The sequence below is a fragment of the Triturus cristatus genome, chromosome 4_1 (assembly GCF_964204655.1).
Source record: "Triturus cristatus chromosome 4_1, aTriCri1.1, whole genome shotgun sequence".
NCBI lineage: Eukaryota > Metazoa > Chordata > Amphibia > Caudata > Salamandridae > Triturus > Triturus cristatus.
This window is the reverse complement of record NC_140585.1, coordinates 1,120,179,529-1,120,198,220: the sequence shown is the minus strand read 5'-3', so window position 1 is coordinate 1,120,198,220 and position 18,692 is coordinate 1,120,179,529. Positions and strand designations below refer to the sequence as shown.

The window sequence follows — 18,692 nt, the reverse complement described above, 5'->3', positions numbered from 1 at the left end:
TAAAGCACCAACTTAACCACGAAGGTACTGGAGCGCTTTACAAGAGCACCAGTTGCATTGTACAAGGACATTCATTTTTTAAGAATGGTGATCACATGGGCTTATTCTACTTAGGGTCTCAATTTTGCAGCACACCATTGGACCGCAGGTCATGGAGAAAAAAAAATGAATGGCTCGTAGGTGCTAAATAAAACGTCTTCATATGTTGAAACTGTACAAGGATCCCTTCGACAAATCTCTGGTCTGGTGAAAAGGCTTGGCATTCCTCCGATCTGAAGCATCTTACCACAACTCATTCACAAGCAAGTTAAGAAATAAAGAGCCTTGGTCACATACTACATGTTCAAAAGAAAACAGAAAAATGGTACACGCCAATGTGAAACAACTGGCAAAAGATGTGTTCAGATAATTATGCAGAGGGACTGAGGAAATCTGAATACCAGGGGGCAAAGTGGGAAGCGGCGTTTATGCATGTGTTAACCATGAACGCTACTATGTTTTTATTTAACCCATTTACTTCTAGGGCAAAAATAAATATTAAACTGCGCTATAGCCCGCCAACCAGTTTATAGCACAAGACCTTTTAAAAGGTTTGCTCATCATTCCATTTGACGTGTGTGGACCTCCAAGGAAGCTACAACCAACAATTCTGAACACTGCCACCAAAGAAGGCTTACACTTTACAGTAAAAAATACATATATATCCACATTTGACTGGGTGCATCACTTATGTCATTCCGGACCAATATTATTCGACGAGGTGGCAGTAGGACGTCCAAGAACGAATGCAATTTTGGAAACATCAGAATGCACTACCGGTCCAGATGCAATAAGACTACAATTCAGCATGTGTGGCTATGCATGCCTTAACGTTTATGTTGCTACTGTAAAAATGTGCCCATAGCAGAGGATGCTCATACCCATATTAATAAAGGAAAGTAGAACCGATTAAAGGAGAGCAACTTTTTTCCTAAATCAGAAATCCATTTACATTCCAAAAGAAAACCAGTTGATCTAACTCCCAAATATTTAAGGCTAACAAAGAAAAGTAGAGTAAAGGTGGAGATGCCAATCACAAAATGTTGGCCTAAACCAGACCAATAAATACAAAACATTTCAAGCAACTAGGAAGTCGACTACAATTTCAATAGTGGAACCAAATGAGCCAGAATAAAGCATGATAAAAAGCCATAAGCTTTCAAAACAATGCAACACTCCCTAGACCACCTCCGTGTGTGTACATCCTGTGTTCGATACAACGGTCGTCCCCTGAAGTACCCTACTAGCAATCAAAAGTGCGCAATATTTTAAGTATCATGAAAAGATACAGAAGTCCTGTCTGTATTTATTCCCCCCCCCCCTTTTTGTTTTTTTAACCGCTGACAAAATAAAGGGATAACTGAGCCTTTGGTTCTCTAGCTCCGGAACTAGAACTTTAAAAGAATGATCGAGTGGGAGAAATGTAACCTTATTTACAAAACGTTTTAAAATACTAGGTTCCATATGTATTTATCTGGAAGAGATTAAACTTAATTTTGGATCAAGGTACATGAAAGTAACAATGTAGATTGTTTGCTAAATGTAAAATTTGGTTTCGGATGTACTCATGTATTTGAATGAAGGTAAGTGAAAGAGCCGAACACACCATTCACTCAAAAGATACAATTGAAATTATGGTTAAACTCATGAAAAAAGACTTTCAAAATAAGGTACAAAATACATACAAAAGTGATGGGTACAACACTCACGATTTTTTTCATTTTATACTTGACCCTCCGAATGGACTATGGAGATGTACTGGGTTAAAAACAGGACCGGCAAAAGGGTGATTACTGTATATAATTCTCATTTCAGAAAAAATATTGATGTTTCCATATGCGCATCGACGCTACTGGAAAGAAACACAAGCATTTGCAATGCAATAGGTCTCGCATTACTGACAGTTTGAGCTATTGGCATTGCAAAGAATAATAATACGCCACGCCAGTAGCTCAAACTTTCAGTAATGCGAGAGACCTATTGCATTGCAAATGCTTGTCTGTTCATCGGATCCTCTTCCATAGTGCTTAGAAGCCCCCCTTGCCCGTCCTGGTTGCAGACCAGTGAGAGTCCCCTGTATTTGTTTATTTTACTGCCTCGTTTCTGTTGGTTTGGTGAGCACGGTCTGTAGTCTGACTCTAGAAGCGCTTAGAAGTCCTCGCTGTTATTATTGATTGAGGAGAGGATGTGTCGTTATGGCCAGAGCTGCCAACTTTAGAACTGGGAACCAGGTTTGAGTCCCGGCGTCAGCTCAACATCCTGTTATTCTGGGCAAATCACTTAATGTCCAATGTATGAATGTGTCGGGAAATGGGCTGACTTCCCAGAAATGGAGGCTTTGGTCCAGTGGGGGTGGGGGAAGGAGGAGGGAATAGTTATAGCGCCTGGAGTTTAACTCTTGACTTCTATCAGGAAATGAGGTTACCAGAAGACTTTTATTTCATAAGGGAGACTGTGCTGAAGTTCTGGGCTTTGGAACTATCACACATTTTAAGAAAGATGTGTTGGGGGCGTGGCTTCACCGCCAAATGAAATGGCCACAAGTTAGAGCAGCTCCTACAATCCCGGACTTCTACCCCAAAACCCAACACACGGATCTGTCTGAAAAACGAGTGGGAGCAACCGCAGAATCAAGGCACTAGCGACCCAAAACACGGGACCGCGCAAGCTTACTGCGATGGAGAAAAGAAGACCTGAACGTTTCGGCCTAGCGGATGCCAAAGCCGCGGGCTTGCGTACAGACAGAGCCGGGGGCAGCGGCGAGTCGGAGCAAACATTCGGGGAGGCACAGAACCGGAGGACGTGACCAAGTGAGTAGTGAAACCTCAAGAGTGAACGGCCGCGGCCCTGGGTCGGTGGAGAAAGAAGCATTGACAAAAACAAGAGAATGACCCTCTGAGAGCCTGGGAGGAGTATGTGGACCCGATCCCTGACTCGGATTAAAATTGAAAGGCACGAGTACACAAACTGTCTTGAGTACTGGTCAGAGACATAGCCATCAAGAAACAAATACCTCTATCTGACTATAGAGACTGCCGCCTGGAATACACCAGGAACATCCACCTTCACTGCAATTTAAAAACAAGCGTTGGCCGCGCGCGAGCGGCCTGAGATGCAAAATGTGGTGGGGAGGGGGAGAAGCGGGAGTTGTGTGTGCGCGCGTGCGTCATCGCGATCGCTCTGAAAGCGAAAGTGATCGCGATGACGCACACGAGTTTTCAAAGTGCTGCTGGTGGCCGGCTGCGCGCGTGCACGATCGCGTGAACGCAAGCGTTAGGCCAGCCAGCAGCACTTTGAAAATCCTACATACAAAATGTCTCTTCGAGCCAGCGCAAGCGCTGGGGCTCAGCGAGACCTAAAAACTGGATGACCACTTAGAAAAATAAAAAACATGGATTCCGGTTACAACCATTCTTATTCCTGAAAGGCGGGAAGATGGTGATCTTAGCACGGCAAACCATTTGGTGGTGGTATTTTCCCCCAAAAAGTTATACGCTTGTTTCCACAGCATTTTCCCATCTTTAGAAAGAAAAAAAAATGTTGCAATACAGTGACTATTACCCAGTTTTCTCTAAGGGAATCATAAACCCTGGGTACTTTTAAAATTCACAAGTTCAGGTATAAAAGGACCCACATTTGGCATGGATACCTTTTGAGGAGAAAATGTATTCAGGGTTAAGCAAGACCAGTCCCTAACGTCTAAAAAACGGCTTAGTATTCAAGGAGGAAAAGGCTTAGCAGCCAAATGATTACAATTGGAACGCTTTCTCAACGTGGGCCTGGTGGCATGCCACAAAAGTATACTCTTCAACCTGTATGTGAGACCTCTAGAAAAACTAATGTCTGAACTCAACATCTTCTTTCACCAGAATGCCAATGACATACAGTTATGTCTGAAGTTTTGATCACCTGATTCCATGAAAAAAGTAAATTCACAGTAGCTTTTATCCAGCATTGAACAGAACGCAGATATTTTAAATTCAATGAAGCATAGAAAGAATCTCTTTTTGACCTCTAGCAGAAACAGAATTGCTTGTCAGTCATGAAACAAAACACCAAAATCTGCAAACATCATGCTTAAATGACTACTTGAACATAATCAAAGAAACCCTTCACTTCAAAAAGGCACATACAAGCCATGACAAAGTCAGCAAGTTTACATTTAAAAAAAAAAAAAAAACCTCGGGCACATCCTCCCTCATACGGAGCTTAAAAACAGTTGTTGACGCCACAGGCATCTCCTGTTTAAACTACACTAGTGAGATTTGCCCTTCTCAATAGTCTTCAAAAAAGTCTCAGCCCACTCAGTATCCTCCTTGCAGCATCCCTTTTCCTAAGACAAAAATACTGATCACATTACACCTGTCTCATCATGCATCAACTGGCTAGAATTTAAAGCCACATGCATACTAACAAACAGCCTGTTTGTGGAACAAAGCACCATAGCCATCTCCTGTTTGAAACTACACTAGTGAGATGTTCCCTCCTCAATAGTCTTCAAAATAGTCTCAACCCACTAGTATCCTCCTTGCAGCATCCCTTGACCTAAGGGAAGCCCGTCTGTGCGCCTGTCCGTGCCTGGACCGCACCCAGCGCCAGACACCCTAGCCCCCACGGGCGCCACGACACCCGTCGCCGCTATGACCCCAACCTCCTCCACGCACTTAACGCTGGCCGTTCATCTAGCTGCTTCCAGGCCACCCCGAAGCGCACCCACCGACCTTTCACCTGCCGAAACTGCAGCTTCACCAGACAGCGTACACATGCACAACCTGCCCCTCCCACAAGGACAGGCCACAACCATCTCAGATGCATACTGCTCAACACCCGCTCCGTTCACAAGCACGCCGTCGAACTCTGGGACCTGCTTGACTCATCCTCCCCGGACGTTACTTTCCTGACGGAGACCTGGATGAACTCCTCTTCGGCACCCGACGTTGCCATAGCCATCCCAGATGGCTACAAGATCACCCGCAGGGACCGCACCAACAGACCGGGAGGAGGAATTGCCATCGTCCACAGAAATACCCTCAGAATCTCGACCAACACCCTCAGCAGTGCCGAACACCTGCACTTCCAGATCCACATCGACCCCAACACCACCCTCAGAGGAACCCTCGTCCACAGACCAACCTCCCCCCCCCCCCCCCCCCCCGGACCCCGGCCACAGTTCAGCGACTCCATCACAGATGTCGTCAGCTCGCATGCCCTGGCCTCCACAGGCTACATCCTCCTCGGAGACCTGAACTTCCACCTCGAGAACACCAATGACAGCAACTCCACCACCCTGCTGGACATCCTCGGACTCAAAGAACTCTTCACGGCACCCACCCACTCCGCTGGACACACACTCGACCCCATCTTTTCCGCCAGCAGCCACGTCACCTTCAGCCACACCACTGACCTCCACCGCTGCATCCACATCTCCCTCAAGAAAGACACCGCACACAACCACCCGCAACGAATCCCCCACCGCAGCTGGAACAAGGTCTCAGAAGACCAGCTAATATCCACCCTTGCCCGAGACCCACCAATCAACCACACCGACAAAACCGCCCGCAACCTCAGGCATTGGATCGACTACTGCGCCAACATCAAGAAACCCTCAAACAGACGCACCGACAGAAGGGCCATCTGGTTCACCACCGACCTCCAGACATCCAAGCAAACCTGCCGAAGACTAGAAAAGTGGCGCCACAAACAGACACCGGACAACTACGCAGCCCACAAGAACGCCAGCCGCAGGCACCACCAACTCATTCGAATCGCCAAAAGGACCTCCTTCAAGGAACGCATCGACAACAACGCACACAACAGCAAAGAGCTCTTCAACACCGTGAAAGAACCCGCCAACCCCAGAGCCAGCTCCAACGACATCCCGCCGTCACAAGACCTCTGCAACTCTCCAGCCACCTTCTTCCACCGCAAGATCATAGACATCCATGACCGCTTCAACACTCAGACCTCCCCCCGACAGCTGCCGACACCACAGACTCACCACCCCCCAGTCACACCGGCCTCCTGCTCTCCTGGAACCACGTCAACAACGATGACACCATCAAAACCATGAACACCATCCACTCAGGCTCACCGTCAGACACCTGCCCTTACCACATCATAAAACAAAGTGAGCTCCATCATCGCGCCCCAACTTCGGAAGATCTTCAACAGCTCCTTCAAGACCGCCACCTTCCCGGAGAGTTGAAAACACGTAGAGATCAACGCCCTACTAAAGAAACCCAAGGCAGACCCCTAAGGACCTCAAGAACTACCGTCCCATCTTCCTGCAAAAGTCATCGAAAAAATCGTCAACAGACAACTGACCAACTTCCTCGAAGAGAACAACACCCTGGACTCGTCCCAATCAGGATTCCGCAGCAACCACAGCACCGAAACCGCCCTCATCGCCGCCACCGACATCAGAACCCTGCTAGACAACGTCGAAACCACGGCCCTCATCCTCCTCGACCTCTCGTCTGCCTTCGACACCGTCTGCCACCACACCCTACGGAGACGCCGCCTTGGACTGGATCACCTCCTTCCTCACCGACAGAACCCAGAGAGTCCATCTCCCTCCATTCCAATCTGATGCCACCAAGATCACCTATGGCGTACCCCAAGGATCATCCCTCAGCCCGACCCTTTTCAACGTCTACATGACACCGCTCGCTAACATCGTCCGATTGCAGGACCTCAACATCGTCTCATACGCCGACACTCAGCTGATCCTTTCCCTCACCAAGGACCCCGCCACCGCCAAAACCAACTTCCACGAAGGAATGAAGGCCGTCCCCGATTCGATGAAGAACAGTTGCCTGAAACTGAACTCGGACAAGACAGAGGTCCTCATCCTCGGCTCCACCCCCTCCACATGGGACGACTTCTGGTGGCCGGCCTCGCTGGGAGCTGCGCCGACACCCACCGACCACGCACGCAACCTGTGGTTCATCCTGGACTCATCACTATCAATGACCCAGCAAGTCAACGCCGTCTCCTCCTCCTGCTTCAACACCCTAAACATGCTTCGTAAGATCTACAGATGGATCTCCACCGGAACCAGAAGGACGGTCACCCATGCCCTTGTCACCAGCAGGCTGGACTACGGCAACGCCCTCTACGCGGGAACCACGGCCAAACTCCAGAAAATACTTCCAACGCATACAGAATGCCTCCGCACACCTCGTCCTCGACATCCCCGCCACAACACTGCCCACGAGAGACCTGCACTTGCTCCCCGTCAACAAGAGGATCACCTTCAAGCTCCTCACCCACGCTCACAAAGCACACGCGACGCCGGACCAACATACCTCAACAAACGACTCACCTTCTACACTCCCAACCGCCAGCTTCGCTACGCTGTCCTCGCCACCGTTCTACGAATCCACCGAACAACCACCGGCAGCAGATCCTTCTCCCACCTCGCCGCCAAGACTTGTAACACCCCCCCCATCCACCTGCGACAGACCCAGGACCTGCCGACCTTCAGGAGACTTCAAGACCTGGCTGTTCGAACAGTAGCATCTCTCCCCCCCCCGCCCGTAGCGCCTTGAGACCCTTGCATGTGAGTAGTGTGTTCTACAAAAACTTGACTGATTGCTTGATTTACTGATCACATTACACCTGTCTCATCATGTGTCAACTGGCTAGATTTTAAAGCCACATGCATACTAACAAACAGCGTGTTTGAGGAACAAAGTACCTCATCTGAACATGCCAAGATACTTGAAAAAATGAACTCAAAGTCTCAGCAGAATCCAGGTTACAAATTAAAATTTGACACCCTATTTGTCTGAAGAATAGCTACTCGATTGAGATCCTTTTTGTATCAATAAAGCACTCACCAGTCCCATTTTCAAAACACTATTTCAAAACATCCTCAAAAGAAAGTATCTGACCACCTGAAACATAATGAAATTTGTAGTGAACTCTTTAGCCTCCCATCTCTCAATATAAAATACAGCTCTTAAGATTTTTATGGTGGAGTATTAAAATATGATTTATGTATATCAGGGAAATCATAACTGATATAGGATGACATCTTGGAAACCTTGCAGCTAACAGAAAAAAACATACTGTATACGAATGAAACTTTAATGTACGAGAATCAAAGAGCCCCTGTGTACAAGAACATTGCCCGCACCTCAAGCTCAATACCACCCATAATGTAAACAATCTGAAACCCACTTGGATTACGTTTGCGCTTTATAAAACTAAATTAAATATAAATTAGAAACATTTTCAGATCTAACACAGACAGAATATAAATAACTGTGGGTAAATGGAAATGGCCAATGAAAGCAATTACAGAACAGTGGGTTAAGCATCACATCACTAAAGTCATTATTCTAAATGTACTAACCTTGTGGATTCATCCAACAGCATGTATTATGTAAAACATTTAAATATTTTCGTAACAAACATATTACGAAGACATGCCATTACCTCGCCGATTGAAGAATTCCCGTGAATATTTTCCAGATAGAGCGAACTGTCTCGGTATATTGCCCAACAATTCAATTATGTGTGCTATGTGGTCTAGGAAGGAGAGTAACGGGTGAATACAGACATGAGGGGGAGGGATTGGATGGGAAATAAAGAGAAAGAAAAAAACAAGAGTTAGAAAAAAAGGTATTCTAAAATAAATTCAAATAATATTTGTAAACAAACCCATGCAAAGATTCCTAGGATCAACAGTTTTTGGCATCTTTAGTGCAATAAGCAGAACAGTGCATGATGCACTTTTTGCAGCTGCTGAATGTATTGCAAGCAAAGCATGTACCTGGCAAGCACACAAATACAAACATAAAATATTCCATTTACAAGAGATTTACTTACTCAGGTAAAAAAACTATTTGCAAATTTGTAGGGTTGCAAAATGTGTGTTATATTCATTTTTGAAAACGTACACAGTATTTTAATTCAATACATTGAGGCTGCCATATAGCATTTCTTTGATGCTAACTCAGCCAGCAGAAAGATTTAAATAAAAACAAACATGTCATAAGAGATGACGACTTCATAAAACATTCAGCTGCCTAAAACGCCCTATCAGCCACATTTCTCCCTTTTTCCCTACTAAATGGTGAGCAGATAAGCACTGCTCTTCAGTCTTTGCAGCATTTATTGAACATTTGGTTATGTATATTTATATTCAGTTTATTTATTTTTATTTGATGATACACCTGTTCAGTAAACCAAAATAGTCTGTTCCTTTCTCCCTTTTCTCCTCTCGCAAAACCATATGACCCTTTTGGGAATGCTATCTCATATTCCCCATTTTTAGATCTTGCCTGCTGACTGTGCATATGCTGTTGCTGCGAGGGGTACTGTTTAAAATAAGGGGCTTGGAGTGTGCCCACTGCTTACCATTTGTTGGCTTCATTGTCACTCTTATTTGCTGCTACCTCCTAATTAGCCAGAGCTTGTAGATGTCACTTCCTGTTCTTTCGTTTAGAGTTGGGCTATGACGGGGTTGGTGTGGCTGCATCATAGCACTTTAAAAAAAATATATTTTTACTTCCAGCCATGCTGCACAGCAGCCAGGGTCCTGTACAACATGGTAAAACAAACATTGGCAAAGCCAACAGATGTTGCACTGGTGAGACCTAGTGGCTTTGCCGACACCTATTTCATAGTGCTACTTTGCGGCCTCTTGCTCACACATTCCTATGAACCAAATTCAGCCCATCTCCTACAGACCAAAAACGCCTGGGCCATACTTCCTCTTTTTAGGTCTTGCTACGGGCAGGAAGAGCGCTTGTCAATCGAATACAACAAATGAAGTATAAAGCAGTATAGGGAGAGTGGATTTTGGGTAAGCCCATTACAGATACTAGCCTTCATCTGGTTTTCACGTTTTGCCATTGTTTAGATTGGGGGTTTTCCAAGGCAATGGCATTTTGGGGATAGTTGCGTCACCCCATTTGTGTTCATGTTAGAAAGAATATTAGTCCTTTTGTTAAATTGCACATGCAACATGATGTGCAACTTTAAACTGAGACCCAGATTGTGTTCTTTGATGAATTTACTTTGATAGCACAATGGAGTTTCAGTTGCTGATTTATGGCTTTACCGTTTGTTGTGTGGATGCTTGGACCGATCGTATAATAAAAACACAGTGCTATTCACTAGCATGTTCCTTTGTTTTACTTTGCTGTCATGCTATCAAGTTGTTGGATTTACAGTTTTGTTCACACATTAAGGATTGAGGGCAAGCCTTTCTCAAATGTATCTACTATAAAATATTTTGTTGTGTATTACTTTTAAGTTGACCACTCCAAAGCAAATTTAATTTAGTATTGCAAAGTCATAACACGTTTTTTTGAAGGGTACATCTTAACTGTGATTAATGCAGCCTGTTTAGCAAAGGGGCCATTATTATTATTACCGAAAATCATATATATGCAACTGTATTATTAAACCATGTTTATCATGCTGTGAATTGTAAGCAACTTGTATCAACAATGTACAGCTTCAAATATAATAAACCACTCCACTATACGCAAAATGTGAACTTTAACAGCAGATAAATGCATGTGCTTCTCGTTGACAATTCTAATATTTCTAAGAAAGTGGTCTAGAAAACACTTCAATACGCAAAATTGTAAATATTTGACAAAAATGTCTTACCATAACAAAACTAACATCTAATGCACGTACCTCTGATTCGTAATCTATTATGCCTACCTACAGAGTCTAATTACAATACTTACCATACCTAACCTACTTGCCTAACCTACAATACCTAATCTGTTATATGTGCCATACCTAAGCTATCATATCTACAATAACTTGCATACCATAATTTACTGATCTATTCTACCTTTTTCCCTACCACACCTAACATACTACAATATATCCACCATAAATTACCTGTAATGCATACAAAACCTTACCTACCAAATCTGCCTACTTATCATACCTAAAATACAATGTTACCTACTAAACCTGCCCAGCCATACCTAACCTAACCCCCACCTCTGCAGTGGGTAGGTATTGGTTTTGTAAACAGGGGGCAAGTTATAGCCATTATAACACCTTACGTTACTGAGGCCTGCTGCATAAAGCCCCTATGTCTAGCTTGAGGGGACTCCAGTAACTGCCTAAGACATGGAGGTCCGCATCAGGAGGGCCCAAATGTAGCTTTCACAGGTGTGGACATGTTAATGCCATTGCTTCTTTAAAAGGAGCAAAATCTATTGGCTTTGCCAACATGTGTTCCCTGTGCACTCACAAAGTTCCACTGGAGCAAAAGCCCGGGCTATGCTTTGTTCTTTTCCGGGCAATGCACTTTTCCCACTCAGTGCATATTTGGCCTTGCTCATCTTTGTAAGTCACATGTCTTAAAACTAAGGCACTGCAGGAGTCTCAGATGATGCCATCTTACATTATGTGTGTCACTTTGGGATGGGCTCTTACCTATTCCCTTCATATGCATTTGTGACTGTTACATGTAAGCAGACATGTTTTAATTGAACAATCTCAGGGACACAACATCAACTTCTTCAAAAGCTTGTGGACGTTGGATGTGCTCATACTAGTTCACTTGCACTGTTTCTAGAAATAGGGAGTGTACAGTCTCTCAACCAAACCAGTTTACTACAAGAGGTAATCAAATGTAACTTTTGAATTAAGCTGTGCTCCATCTAGTAAGCCCTCCTCACAATTATGGATTCCACCACTTCCCAACTCCTCGGATCACACTCCACCCAAGTTCCCTTCAGTTCCACTGACTGGGCTTTGACAATAGTCTGCAGTGGTGCAACAAGAGAAAAACCTCTTCCTCTACAACTGCTTTGGCCAAAAACATCACACGAAATAAAGAGGTGGTGATGTTGTCGGCTGGGGGACTCCAGTTATTCAGGAGCACCAATACCGTAACACCACAGCTCGAGAAGATTAATCAGTAAACAGGAATTTCTTCATCCAAAGCCTTAAATCTCAATGGCGGTCTAGTGCTGCTGCCCTCTGAAACACAGCCAGTTCCTTTTTAGCATCATGGTCTTCAAGGTTTCATGGCAGGGTCCAGGAAAAAAATAGTTAACAGTGTCCCTTAAAGGAAACCACCTTCATTTTTTTATTCCACTGTGCACCATTGCATCTGATAGGTCCTCTACCCCAGAAACTGTAACTCTGCTCTCTACACTCATTTTAGAACTCTTGTAGTAAGATGGTAAATCTGCTGAATACATGGGCCAAACCGAATACATGGGCCAAACCTCTCCTCCATGTCATTACAAATGGTAAACAATAGTCCTTCATTTACCTTCTGCAGCCTTTCTGGAAGTCATATCCTGGGAGGCACAACACTTGTACATTGGACCCCCACCTCACATTATAGCGATACCAGTCATGCACAGATCCTTCTGATGATCACCTACAGACAGTTTCTAAAATAACAAGAATCCACCAAGCGACAAGACCTTCCCCAGTGCGCTCCGCCACTGCTCTCTGTGCGGGTTCGTAACTCCACCCTAGTTAAAGCCTGATCCACAGCCGGTACGTTCCCAGATAACTTATCCATGTTAGAGACATTGGCCTTCACTGACTTCTTTATGGCCTCAGATCTTGCAGTCAGATATGTGTGAAGAACATTAGTGGATCTGAGGAGCGCCTGCTCTCTTTCTGAACCGAACTCCTCCTCTTCAGATTTCTCCCCACACGCATTTGTCAGTGTCCGGTACTGCACTTTAAAAAAATCTACATTGTTTGTTCCACTTTCTTCACGGCCAAGAGAAAACAATAAGCTCAGGCGCCGGACAGTAGATCCTACCTAGCACTCCTCTCTTCAGATAATGTCCTCATGTAAGACTCCATGTCACAGGTGTGGCAGTCAGCCACCACAGAATAGAATTATAAGACTTATGGTTTGTGAAAGGCCCTAGGATAACCACTTGCTACGGTGCTGGCACTTCAAAAGGAAGAAGAAGCCAGTCAGGAAAGCTCTGCTTTCTCCAGGCTCCCTAGATGCCAGGAAAACATGCCCCTGTTTAGCAGCGGTGTTACAAAGGAGATACAGCTTGCTCACTTCCTGCGTGTCCAAGGACAAGCTGACTCTGCCTAGGGTTTCCGAAAACCCACTAACAGTCTCAGTGACCGTCACTCCAGAATGCAACCACTGCAGAGGAGAGCATACCACCACGTTTACTGTACTTTCCTGGGCTGTCATCTCACTTACACCAGTTCACTCCGGGCAGTGTGCCTCTTGACCTGGAGAATGGTCTGAGGGGTACGATTAAGAATGCCGGCTCCACCATGCAAGATAATAAGTATCCATTTGAGGTGCTTCATGGCTTTGCAGCTATACAGCGATAAGCCGGCTATCCGTCAATAAGCCGGCATATTTCCTTTCCCGGAGGTACAGTTCCTGGGCTTCATGGTCACTACTACATCAAGGCCAAGGTAAGTCCACCAGCAACAAATTTGCAAAGATCAATAAGACACTTTCACTGGCCTCCCTTAGGATGCTGGCTCATAACCTGGATTGGATCTCCATTTGTATCAAAGTTATGTTCCCTAGCCATTTGCATCTTTGAGCTTTCTACTACCTCAACGGTGCCCATCTTCCATGAGATGTCTTACACCAACCACTAGTCCCTGAATCAAGATGCTTGAGAAGAGATTTTCTGATGGATGACTAACATTTAAGCCTGAAACAAGAAAATGTTTGAAATCGCACAGACTTTACAATCAAAGCAGATGACAGTCAGAAGTGCTGAGGCATTCTTATAGCCCTTTAGCCATGGTGCTTTGGGAAAGCACACCCCTGAAAAGAGACAGCTGCACATCAAAGTCTTAATGCTTCATGCTAGCTGATGCGGTAAGGGACCTAGCCTCGGATAGGGAAGAGATGGACAACATTTTGGCTGGCCCTTTTGTCAATCTGCTGGGTGGAACCCATTTCAAGTCCCTCCTTGATATTGCAAGGAACGTTTGGCACTACTATCTAGACAGTTACATTTCTCTCAAAGCTCAACACATCACCGATCTCAGTAACCAAGCTAGTTAGCACTCTCATTTTCATTTAGACAGCAACACATGATGCTAGACGGAGAGCTTTTCTAGAACTGGGCTTATCAAGTAGGCTCCTTTTGGTATTGAACTGATGGCCTAGAGTAGGAACCCTCAAGTCCCTCTCCTTCGGATGGCACCCCAGGGACAACTACCCTGGTTGCCTTTCTAAAGGATTGGATTAGTCTTTGACTCCAAGTACCCACTTCACCATGAGTACTCTCCTCTAAGTCAGGATCAGATCATGTTCAGAAACAATAGTCATGGTATGCACTTCTTTAGAGGCCTCAGGCATGGGTTCTTACTGCTAATCTAACCATCTGTCATCTCCTTTCCCTCCCACCAACACCTTTGACAGATGCGACAAGGGAAGTCCAAACTCTAGTTCTCCAGTTACAACTGGAGGATTTTCCATTCTTCATACCTAAACTCAGTCATGTGCTATTACAGTGGCTTCTAACCTCTTGACTTCTGTGGACTCCCACTTATTCGCTCAAGGAACCTGGGGACCCCCACTGAATCATTAATGGAAGCCAGTGACACCAGCCTAAGCATGCTCGATCATCTGAACTGTAAACAATAAATAAAATAAAAACGGGAAAAAGCATTTAGCAAGTATACAAATACTTAATTTAACAACAAATATAAAAGAATCTACATTTGAATGGGAAGACTGGATCTTTTCTAAATTCAGTCGAAGCTACTCATTGTTCATACTATATTCTGTTTGATGCACTTTCACTGCTCTCATGAATGAATCTTAGGATACTAGCTCTCCTTTTAGCTCCCAATTTCAAATTCCTGTACATTTACAGACTGTTTTAAAGTTTTCAATTGTGCATTTTGCACCTTTATACATATACACTTTAATAATCTGTTAATATTAATTTAATTTTCTAAGCAGTTGTGGACTCCTTGAGTAGGCTTAAAAGACCTAAATGGTTTGCTGGACCACAGGTTAAGAACCACTCTGCTATGGCTTCTAAAGTCTTTATCTTACATGCCAATGTACAAAACATCTTGGTGGCAGACAGGTCCCACACTTCACTTTTAAAAAGTTTTATTTTCGACCTTAGATACCACAACTTTGAATCTTGTCGAAAGCTTTGCTCTTGCATAATGTTAGCCTCCATGCCTTAAAGTAAAATGTAGATTTCTCCATCTTGAAATAGGTCCTCATAATTTTAACAAAGAAACAAAGACAGAGACTAATATTGTCAAACCCTTTTCCTATCCTACATATTTCTTCTTTTCTCATTCCAGCTGCTTCATCTTGCTTTCGCTTTGTTTAGCCTTTGATCTGGGCAGCCGGCAATTCTTTCTGCACCTTTCTCATCGAGAAAGGCGGTAGAACCATGCCTGGAGGGGCCCTCTATTCAGCTGCATATGTTTCATGATCATCCTTTATGACACGCTGGTTTTATTTAAAAGCTCACTGTTGGCTGCTCGCGTTAAAGGAATTATGCACATGCATAACCTCAATGTCTTTCTTAAATTTATTATTTCCTACTCAAGGTGGAGGAAACCTATATTTTGCTTGTTGTCTTGTGTAACTTCAATGCTTGTTTTATAGGGAGTCCAAACACAGATTTCCACACCCATGCAAGCCTTACAGTCAAGGGGATGAATCCCCTGAGTCTGAGGTTAAGGGGGAACGCAGGCCTGCACACCGATGTTATGGATGACAGTTCTAACTAAGAAAAAGAAATGTGCAGTTTACAACTCAAATACAGTTGCAATCTAAGCACCATAATGGTCATTACATAAGGTTTCAAAACAGACTAGGATAAACACTTACCTTCATCCCTGGAATAGTCTTCACCCGAATGAGGTTCAAACAAATAATCACCTGTTGCTAGTTCGAAGGTCTGCGATGGAAAATCAACATATTTATGTTTTAAGATTGAATTACAACCCTCATGTATTCACTTATGAAAGAGATCACCACAGACATTTATGATATACAAGGCATAACCACTTTTTCATTCTAGTCACAGTTCTTAGTCCATGTGCCGAGTCATGTTTGCGACTTGGTTTGAGGATACTTGGGGCCAAGCCAAGTTAGTCATAAAAACCTAAAGCTAATTTTATACAATGGAATATAAGGCATACATATAGACTAACAGGTGTACCACCTAGAAACAAGTCTCACTCACTGTATACGTCGGTCATTAGCAGTGTGTGACTCACTAGGAGGAAGCCCATCCACAGAGAGAGAGGCTTATTAACAGCAAGTGGGTCTCACTGGGAGTGAGAAGCATTCACTACTGGCTAACCTCAGTGTGAGTGGGTGACACCCACCAGAATGTAAGCAAGTCTCACTCACTGTAAATGGATCTCGATTGTAATGGTTATCCTCAAAGAATATGAACAATATGTTGTCAAGCATCAATTCTGCCATAGAGTTCAAAATATCTACGTATAGGGCAGGGATTCCCATCTTTTGCATCAGAATATACGGTTTTGGTCCAAACCACTAAGCATCTTCTGACTGGAATTAACAACTGAATACATATAGCACATGCGATTTGTACAATTCAAATAAATACAAGCAAAAAAAAGTGCGTTTTCTTTCTTACCATGCACGCAGTACTCCAGATGTCAGCAGGTGTACTGTATCCTGCTCCTATTAAAACCTCTATGGATCTATATTGTCGTGTCTGGATGTCTTCTGTGAAATGTTTATGCTAAAATGAGGAAACCGCATTAGTAGTCAAAGAATAAATCCTGCATTCTTACAGATTTAGAAAAGGTAACAGTCATAACAGATCATCAAAAAAGGTTATCAGTACACTTACCACCCAACAGGCATTTCCTAGGTCAGCAATTTTAACTCTAATTGAATCTGCATTTTTAGGATCAAGAGGATTCACCAACAGATCAGTAGATCGGGTTTTCACTGTGACAAGCAAAACATAAGAATATTATTAGTATCAAGTTTGTTCAATTCAAAATATGAAGAAGTTGAAAGTGCACCAAATAAGAAGATGAACAGCTTTTTGTACACATTTTAATTACAGGTTACGCAGTAAATTTTAATTCTTGTCCATGGTGCTTTTTCCTCCACACTAACGGGAGGTTCCTGTATGGGTTAGGATGACAATACCTTTACATAGCATAGTGACCATCTCTACATCTGACCTCAAACACGCGCCCATTAAGGACTGATTGCAAAGACGCTTGTGGAACAGCCCATGTAACTGCTTTGCAAATATTACCAAAAAGCCACAGATGCTGCAATATAATGTCCATTTATGCATTTTAAGTAGGAGACCCCTGACCAATTAACATTGTAGAAAGCAGAGAACAAGTCAATAGATATCAGATATTGTACAACTGGCTTGCCTGGTGGAGAGGCTCTGTAGGTCACAAACCGCTTATCTGAGAATGTGACAGCTGTATCCTTCACACACAAGCTCTGAGCTCTCCAGACATCTAATTTTTGTGGAGTTCCTTAGGTGCCAAAGAATTACTTAATAAAAAGAAGTAGGAAGACACATTTCCAGGTTTATGTAAACACTTGAAAGACCTTGGACAGAAAGGGAGGTTCGGGCCAAACACCAGATTTGCCCTTCTGAAATCTATGGCCATTCACATTAGAAGCCATCACACACAATGGTATATAACAAACAGGCGATCATTTGCTGTGGGTCCTGGCCAATCCTGCAAAATTGGTGGTGGGATGGTGCAAACTTTGTGTTGGAGTAATTTGGTGAATTCCTACCTATGACATGGATAATACCTTCAAATTATACCAACTCCACGGGTGAAACGGAATATTCCACCCATTCCTAGTCTAAATAAGGAAAGGCATTGTGCCATTTCTGTCAACCGTAACACTCTAAGACAGCTACAGCATTGGCTGTCTTTATGGCGGTGGTAGCTGTGGAGAGACAATTGTCTGCACTCCTAGCCTCTAGGATATGAGCATTAAGGGCTGCTCATTGTTTTTAGGTCTCGCCTGACCCAGCGCATGCGCTGGTCTGGCGAGACTTATTGAGAGGGCTCCAAAAAGTGCTATCAGGCCAGCCTAGAGCTACAGTGCATGTGCGCGGGCGCACGCGCTGCTTTTACCGCAATTACTTACACTTTCGCGGCCGCATTGATGTTTGATCGCAACCGCGATCACTTTCACGGCCGCTTGGCATAGCCAATAGGTCTCGCTTTTCGTACATTATAAGTGTTTAGTTATGCAACTGTTGCATGGCTAAACACTTATAAGGTCCCAAATGCGAGACCTATTGGCTATGCCAATGCTGGTTTTCTTTTACTGTTTTTAAGCCATTGAGTCTCTAACAGGTCTGTAAAGCACACAAAGGTTGAATTTGAAGCCAAGTATTAATTTTTATCTGATCTTGGTATTAGGATGTTTGAAGGTATCTCCAAAAGTGTTTGGCCTTCTTAATATAATTGTTGAAGGATGTCAGAGCTGTTGCCAAAAGTCCTAAGAAGAATGTACTTTCTTTGAATGTCAGGGGAATGTTTAAACGTTTACTCCAATAGCAAATTAATGAAAACAGTCAATATTATCTGGGGGATATAACTACAGATAGGCATGAGCTGGAATGTCATGCGGCAGATCTCGAGGGGGACCTGGACTTCATTCCCTTGAGGCAAAAATAACAACCCAAAAAACTGGGTTG

General features: G+C 43.9%; 1 protein-coding gene across 2 annotated transcripts in view; it reads right to left on the bottom strand.

Annotated features, from left to right (window-relative positions):
- SRPK2 (SRSF protein kinase 2) overlaps nucleotides 1–18,692 on the bottom strand; it is a 727,507-nt gene that overhangs the window by 13,541 nt on the left and 695,274 nt on the right. For both annotated transcript variants that reach the window (XM_085654150.1, XM_085654149.1), the window contains 4 exons: nucleotides 16,848–16,948; nucleotides 16,629–16,736; nucleotides 15,848–15,917; nucleotides 8,482–8,574 (listed from right to left, as the gene is read on the bottom strand). In XM_085654150.1, the coding sequence (XP_085510276.1) occupies nucleotides 8,482–8,574; nucleotides 15,848–15,917; nucleotides 16,629–16,736; nucleotides 16,848–16,948 (372 nt within the window). The remainder of the gene's footprint in view (nucleotides 1–8,481; nucleotides 8,575–15,847; nucleotides 15,918–16,628; nucleotides 16,737–16,847; nucleotides 16,949–18,692) is intronic.